General features: G+C 40.5%; 1 protein-coding gene across 1 annotated transcript; it reads right to left on the bottom strand.

Moving 5' to 3' along the window:
• Window positions 1-685: 685 nt before the first annotated feature.
• LOC130170153 (immunoglobulin-like domain-containing receptor 1) lies at window positions 686-8065 on the bottom strand. Its single transcript, XM_056377321.1, has 9 exons — window positions 7826-8065; window positions 7030-7200; window positions 5572-5721; window positions 4739-4858; window positions 4386-4532; window positions 3251-3373; window positions 2932-3113; window positions 1937-2518; window positions 686-1787 (listed from the first exon to the last, which is right to left on the bottom strand). Exons 1-9 carry the CDS (start codon window positions 7869-7871, stop codon window positions 1749-1751), a joined length of 1560 nt encoding a protein of 519 aa, XP_056233296.1. The 5' UTR covers window positions 7872-8065; the 3' UTR covers window positions 686-1748.
• Between the last annotated feature and the right edge of the window lie 250 nt (window positions 8066-8315).

Here is an 8315-nt window from a genome sequence, read left to right as displayed (position 1 = left end):
CAGGCAACTGCCCCAGGGCCTCCAAACAAAAGCCCCAGTTCACTATATATCAAATGGTTGTACTGTTTATGAAACTTTCACATTGGCATTATCCAAATACCAATAAGCACTAAACTAGCAACTAATAACACCAACTAAATAAAAAAACAACAACTGAGTAATTCACTAATCAATTGAGCTGTTGACTGTGTGGCTTCTGGGTGTCTGAGGAAATACTGACACTGTCATATATAGTGGAGGTCAGTTGGTGCCAGAGAAAAAAGTTTGTCACATAAATGTTTCATTGTAGCGTGCAGTATTTTGTTCATATTCTGATGTGTGACAGGTTTAGTCAAATATTAATAGCTGCCTACTTTTGAGTCTAAGCTAAAGCACATACTGTTGTTTAGCTAGTTTTTAAAAGATAGATAGAATGTCAATATATTAAAAAGCATATATTGAGGTTGGTGATATGAATGGAGAAATACCATCAAAAAAAAAAAAACTTTTACCTTCAGCCTTGGCTTAAAACTTCAAAAAATACTAAATCCTGTATACCTTGGATGGCTTTGTTCGGCTTGATGTTATATAACTTTGTTATGCAACTGACAACACAGGATAAATAGTTATGACAGTGTTTGGAAAAATGTAAGACTTTTAAAAGGGTCAAAGTTCAGATAGCAATAAGAACATTTAAACTGTTTTGTTATACCCAAAAGGTAAAAGGTTTATTTTCAACATTATTAATTAACACAAACTCAAACTGACTGTAAAAAAAAAAAAAAAATCCTTAAAAATATCAATGGATGAGGGGTGGGGGAGCGGTTACGCTTCCAAAACTGTTCTCTGACAAAAAATATCATTGCATTTTCACATTGTGCTAACAGCTGTAATTTAAGAAGAAAAAAAAAACTTTTTGGGCCTGTTACAGTGTTGACATAAACTTCAATTCACTCATCAACATCATGTAAAATACTTTACATGCAGTTTTAAGTGTAAATACATCATTCATCTTATGTACAAACCACTTAATCATTATCTGGACAGATGCTAATGGAACACACCTTTTCCTTCAAAGCATTAGTAAAACAATGCATTACAGTCACTTCAGGACATACAGAGACATAACTATTTACAAAAACGATAAAAACTAACTTCAGCATTCACAATAAGCTATTCATATTTATGTGGGTTTATACAGCTCCATTGTAACAAGTGTAATTTGTTTGTTTCCCTGAGCATCATTGGTGATTGCTTTATGGCTTTATCGACGTAAGAATTAACTGTGTTACGGCCAAACAGATAGAGTTTCAATAGGAGAAACATCAATTCTAAAGCAGCATATAGACGGGAGGCTTTTAGACTAAATCGCTTCAGAATATTTTCATTATACTGATGAAACAGCAGAGGGAGACATTATCCCAAAAATCTGTTCAGCAGTCCCAGTAAAGAGTTTTCTTAAATCATAATACCAAAAAAAAAAAGAAAAGGTACCGAATAGGTTTCCTTATAGACACCAAACAGTCGCTTAACCACCCGTACACTCTGAGGAGGATTATTCCAAATTTCTGTATCTCACATTGTATGAACCCCACTGCCAGCTTTTCACTTATCAAAAGGTAATAAAAGAGTTGGTATATGATTCAATTTAATACATAAAAATGGTGGTATTTAAAAGTTTACCAGTAGCCAGACAACATGGCTCCCAGTTCTAGTGAGGTGTGCATGTTCTTTGAAACAGGTCACAGGGCGTTTCTCAGCTGGAGGGTTCAGATGATGATGCTGGTGCCACTGCGAGAACTCTTGTCCTGAGAGAGACACACTAACTTTAGATTCACGTCACTGGCATCGGCATAACAAAGAATTTTTTTAAATAATGACTGTGTATTTGTGCATCTGCGTTGATATGAGTGCATTAGTGTAGTTGCACGAGCAACTAAAGCAGCGAGTGTCTTACAGTGTAACGTTTCTTTCCAGGTTCGTACTCGGTGTAGCTGGGGGGTTGGTCAACCCAGCCTCCACCTCCTCTCCTCTCTCCTCCTCCTCCCCTGCTGCTACCCTCATCAATCGAGCTCCAGGACCCTCGTCTCTGGCGGTGTGATGAAGGGGGCGAGTAGTTTCCTCTGGACCTGGTGTCGAACAGGTCATCCCTGGAACGGGAGCGGGGGCGGTCCATGCCTCCTCGTGTCCCATTGTGACTCCGCTCATCCAGTAAGTCCTGGCTGTAGCTCCGAGGAATACCTCTTGATCTGGTAGGTGAGGGGTAACGCCTTCCCGCTGCTCCTCGCTCGTCACGGCGGCCGAAGCCGCTGCGGCTGCTCTCACTGGAGCTCGGGGGGCGAGTCTTGGGTGCAGGGGGCGGCATTCTACCTGGCTGGTGCTCCTTTAATGGTGGAAGTGTGATGATGCGACGATCTATCGGGCCGTCATCAAGGGCAGAGATCATGCTGGGAGGACCGGGGGAAAATGGGATAGTGACAGGCATGTGCTGGGGAGGAGGTGGGACCTGCTGCATGTGGTGATGCGGAAGTGGCTGGGACTGATGGGAAGAACAGACCAGAAGAAGAAAAAATAAACCAAAAATGAAAATCACCACTCATACATAAAAATGCTGAACCTCAATTTGATAGGACAGTAACAGTATATACTGTAAACATCCTAGAATTTAATACAGATTACTGAAATAAAAACATTAACTGTTACACAAAAATGAATTGGACAGTCTTAAAAAGACTCAGAATTTACACAATTAAACAACTAATAATGTGACCCACCCCTCCTCCAAAGCAATAGATAAAAAAGACAAAAAACAGATACTAAGATACTATAATGAAGTACATGGGAATGGCAGCAGCAAGTGTTTACATATATACAGAAGACAACAACAGTTTGCAGAATACTCTGATGCTCTTCTGTTTACACTTACAGATTTCAACACGGGCAGGTACATACCTGTAGCAGAGGACTGTTCATGTCCATCCCCCTCACCTGGCTCTCGAGGTAATCAAGCATGTGATTGGTGTTGGCAGGGGCGTGGTTGCCATGGACACTGGGAGGGGGCATGCTGTAAGCTGAAGACTGAGGGGGAGGCAGGGGCATTGGCTTCATAGGGATGCTCTTCCCTGAAACAGATCCTGGAGAGGCAAAAACATTCATAAAATAAAGTTAGATGATACAATGTTGGAGACATATGTGGATGAATACCCACCTAAATTCTAAGGGTGTTAAAGCCACAATGTGGTCATTTACTTACTGCGTTACACGGGCATACCTGAGTAGAGCAGCGGGTTCATCTGGGAGGAAGCGTGACTCATTGGTCCATATACTGGCTGTCCTCCCATCCAGGGAGCCATGGCCCTCTGAGCATCCTTCATCATACGATGCTGCATCACCACTGAAAGACGAGGACAGCACATTCTCTAATAATTATCAGTACAGGAAGGTTTTCTCTACATATACAGGCTCTTTGTCTGCACTGTGGATGATCTGTCTCAAGGACTTGCATATTTCAAGAGACAATAAACACTAAACACTAAATTCTCAGACTGATTTCCTACCTACCAGAACAATATGAAAACCAACTTGTACCAGCAGGCTTGAGATGCACATTTACACGTCATTTATGTTTTAAATTAGATCATCAATGCATGGGGTTGTAGCTGGGAGCAGAAAGTGCTTGTGAGAAACCCCAACATTCAACATTGGAGAGTCATTTCGACTGCTGAGTCTATCTATAAATGACAGTCACAGACCCATATGTGCATTGAGAGATGTGCATATTTTTTATGTCCCCCCTCTCCATACTGTCTATGAATATATGTCTTCCTCATTTGATATGACATGGGGGACAAACTCTACAGTCTCTGTACTGTGTAAAAATACATTCTAAAGTTTAGCTGAAACTAAACTTGATTAACTCAGCAGTCTGAGTTAGACAAATCAACTGGGTGTCCTCTAAACTTACAGTGTTTTAATGCAAAATTCCCCTTTTCTCTTTCTTGTCCAGTGGAGGAATAGTAACATGAAGAGGTAATATTGTACTAAAAACACACTTATACCTGGCATTAACATGCGTTTCAGTGATCACAAGTGGACAACTCTGTGCCACACTGATGGACAATGTACTCAACTGACATCCTCTGTCACAGGCTAATTAGTCCCACCACACTTTCAATAGGGAAACGTGTTTCCCATACCTTGATTTATTTGTGGCAGCCTGCCAAAGTGCATTGACTGCAATTTGTTTTTACTACTTCAAATAGTTAAAACCTTACTTCATTGTATTGCAGAATGAGGACTGTCAACATTACTGACAACAATAGCCTGCGCATGTAAATCTTTTTGGCTGCCCATTTGGTTATTGGCGCGTCTTTAAAACATCAACGAGCTGTCAATCTCTCTTCTACCTTTTTCAGGACAGCAGCATTGCTGTGGGCAGCAGGGGCAGCGCACATAGCAGCAGCATTTCTGAGGGCAGCACTGGCAGCAGCAGATGCCGAAGAGGATAATCAGAAGGATTGCTCCGATGACGATGAGCAACACCGTCAACCAGTCTGAGAGAGGAGAGGAAGAGAGACACTCAGTGTGCTCAAAGAGACAGACTACATGTTAATAGATTTTTATGTATATTCTGATTTTAAAGATACACTCTGATTGTGTTATAAATCCCAGTCAGACATCAAAAGTAGAAGTTGTGGAAGTTTGGGGGTTACAATAAAATCAGTGAGTATATGTTTAACGGTTTCTTTTTGTTTCTTACGCAAGACGATGAGTTTGACTTCTTTGTCAGAGTCGCCAGTGGTGTCTCCAGCAGCATCCACATTGCAGTAGTACACCCCATTGTCCCACCACATCACCTCAGTGATCACCAGGTCTGCCTCTATACGAACACACAGATACCTCAAATTAAACAGTGGTCAAGGTACCTTTGCAGAAAATGTTAAAAAATCTCTCTTTGCACTGAGATAAAGCAACATCCAGTCATGCTTGTACTGTGACGTGTTGTTCTTCCAACTCAATGTTGCTGATTAGCATCCCCACACTTTCCACTCACAGGCGTGTCACTCTAGAGGTCAGGATGAGGTGTCTTTACTACCTGCTCAAACATTTCTATCTTTATTTATCAATGTGTTATGGGGTTGAAACTAGGCTGAAACTAACATTTATTTTTCATTAGCAATTAATCTGTGGATCATTTTCTCAACATTTCTAATTTCTTTGACCAACATTTCAAAACACAAAAACATATTCACTTAACTAAAATAGAGGACTAAGAAAACCACAAGCTACTGGCAATTAAGCAGACACAACCAATGCTTCCTTTGGCATTAAAAAATTACTTAAACAATGAATCATTCATCAAAATTGCTTCTGATTGATTTTCTGTCCATATACTAATCAGTTAATCATTTCAGCTGTATAAAGTATGAATAGGCAAATTAAAAGGTGAAGCAAAGAACTCAAAATGAATATAATAAAATGTTGGAGATCTTAACATTTAGTCTCAAGACCAGATGACGGCTTCATCTATTTACAAGCCCAATGCCACCTGTGCTGGATGGGATTTTATAGTTTATGTTTGCATGAACTCACTATTTTGGATAGTGATCCTGCGTTCGCGGTACTCGGGTCCCAGCGTCGGCTCGTTGGATCCTCTCTTCTGGATCACAGTGCGCACTGTCCGCTGACGGTCTGGACAGTCATTCGATGGGTCCTGTCCTAACTGTTGCGCAGACTGGTACGCTGCAAAACCAGAGGCAAAGTTTTTATTAACACAATAAATGACATTTTTCTCTATGATTGGCAGCTGTATCTACCCCTTCTTTTCCTGCCTGTATGCTTGGTGGGTATAATGAGCAAAGCATCTTGATTGCGAAGCATCACACAAAGATCTGGCTGTACGTCTTGACAACTGATTATTCTACTACTGATTATTTTGACCTGACAAATCCTCATATGTTGGATTTTTAGCCTAGCTAGCAGCATGACTTTAGTGATGGTTACGTCAGAGTGCTGGTCCGTAAGTCACTTTGTAGAAATATTTCAGTCTAGACCAATTATTCGGATTGAAAGTAAGTGTGCTTGTCAACAGATTGAGCTTACATTTATTGACATTCATGGTCCCCAAAGAATATATTCTTCTGACATCTGACCGAGAAGCTCATGTCGTAATTTAAAATTTACAAATGCTTTGTATTAAGACAAAATACCTGCCAAACTAGTGACATTCTCATCAGCCTCATTTGGAGTTAATTAGTAAATGCTAAAAGACTAACAGGAAAACTAAGATGTGTTAAGTATTCAGCTCAAAGTACCTCTGAGTCTGTGTTTTGTCAGTAAACCAAACCAAAATCCAGTGTGAATGTCTTCATCATCCATGCAAACACATTTAGATCTTAGTTTCACGAAGCCCCTACACTACAATTCAAGTCTTCAAGAGTTTCATTTGTCACACAAGCAACAAAAATGCAGCGTGGCATACTCATGAAGGCCATGCTAAAAACACTCAAATTAGACAAAAGAAATTTAAAAATATATAAAAAGTCACAAACGTAGGCAAACTATACAATAAAAGTTTGCACACGTGCGACCAAATATTGAGTGCAAAGGACTCATAGAGGACAACGCACTAGATAAGGGTGAGTGCAGTTTATACAGAGGTTCTGATGGCCTGAGGGAGGAAGCTTTTTCTTAGTCTCTCTGTGTTTGGCTTGCGGCTACAGAGGCCTGAAGCTGGAACAGTCTATTGATTATTCAGATTTCTTTATTCGCAAATTATTCCTTCGTCATCATAAACCAAGAGTTTATAATTGGCGAGACGATGTAGATATGAAACACCATTGTATTGAAATTCAGACTCCATTTAGACTAGGCTGGCTACATTGTGGAAGCTCTTTTGTTCTGGCATTGGTGAATATTCAGCAAAGGAGGAGAGAGAAGTCAGGGAGAAGAGTATACCAGCCTCTCTGAGACTTATGATATCCCTTTTCTCTGTATTGTGCTCTCCTTTGGTGTGTGTGTGTGTGTGTGTGTGTGTGTGTTGTTTCTGACCTGTGGAGTAGTACTCCAGCACAGGGTCTTTGCAGAAGGACTTGTACCTCCAGGTGACCAGAACATCTTGGAGGTTTGCAGAGGTGCTGTAGTCACATCGGAGAATCACTGAGGCAAACAGTAATGTCTTACGCTCCTGCTCAGGGACAATCACCTGAATACACAACGCCACTGTGGAGGGACGACAAACACATGGTTACAGCACTACTTTGTGTATTCGTGCATGTGTGTGTAAGGAACAAATCTAACCCGTGTACTAAAAAGCTACCGGTGGTTTAGAGAAACAGTAGCCTTCAGGATGTATTACCAAAAGTCATGGAGGAAGAGTGTTGTAAGACTGAAACAATGTGTGTGAGGGTTTCTGTCAACCAGGGAGTTTATTTTCAAAGTGGCAGAACCAGAAAGACAGGTGACACAGACAAAGGCACGGGCAATTGCTTCCTGTGAAACCACCAACCAAACATTCAAAGGCTGGTGTGAAACCGGCTGACTTGAACTGTCCATAAATGATGACAGGTCACAGTGACTTTTAAAAATAAACTCTTTAAGATTTCAAAAACATCCTCACTGGTCCACCTCGTACCAACCTGTAGGAACAACTTATGTTTAGGCCGATTGTGGGAAAAGTACAATAAAGATATGCATCTTTGTGTCACATAAACAAAAACTGTCATGTGACCGATACTTCCAGTTTCCTTCTTTTCAATTGGAGTTTTGAAAAACGTTCACTTCAAAACATGTTTAGAGTATACTACTGTTTAAAAAACGAGGCCAATATTAAGGAAACGGAAATTACCTTTTAGTAGCGACAACAGGAGGGTCGCGGCAGGTAGTCCCCGCATGATGACAAAACTGCAAAATAAAACGTGGGAAGCAAAACTGATAGATTTATATATAAATAAATAAAAAGAATAAAAAGGAAGATGGAGAAAAATAAAAACCCACGCGACAGGCCTGTATTTTAACCTGAACCTAAACACAGGTGTTCATTGTTTCGCCCGGTTCGTTTACCTGAAGAGGATCTCTCCAGTTTAAGCTCGAGACTGCGGCCATCTGTGGCCACACCCCGAAACAACCCGTGACGTCGACAGGTGCAGAAATCCCCTGAAGTGAGAGGCGATGACTGGAAGATGCTGACTTGAGGAGGAGGAAAATATAATTTAATTTGTTATAGGCTCTTTAATCATCCCATAAAAGTCTATTTAACTAGATAAAAGCATCACCTTAATTAGTAAAGTAATATTGACATCAAATAAACTATTGTTTGGGTAATTTGATTAAAAAAA

This window comes from Seriola aureovittata, chromosome 1 (genome assembly GCF_021018895.1).
Source record: "Seriola aureovittata isolate HTS-2021-v1 ecotype China chromosome 1, ASM2101889v1, whole genome shotgun sequence".
Classification (NCBI taxonomy): Eukaryota; Metazoa; Chordata; class Actinopteri; order Carangiformes; family Carangidae; genus Seriola; species Seriola aureovittata.
Note: the sequence above shows the minus strand (reverse complement) of the source record. Positions and strands in the feature narration are given on the sequence as shown.

Bases quoted from the DNA above. Each gene is read 5' to 3' on its own strand.
- LOC130170153 (XM_056377321.1), bottom strand. From the start codon at position 7,871: ATGCGGGGACTACCTGCCGCGACCCTCCTGTTGTCGCTACTAAAAG. The intron at 7,201-7,825 runs GTAATTTCCGTT...GTCCCTCCACAG, and splicing joins CCTGTTGTCGCTACTAAAAG to TGGCGTTGTGTATTCAGGTG. The intron at 4,859-5,571 runs GTGAGTTCATGC...GTGTTCGTATAG, and splicing joins CAGGATCACTATCCAAAATA to AGGCAGACCTGGTGATCACT.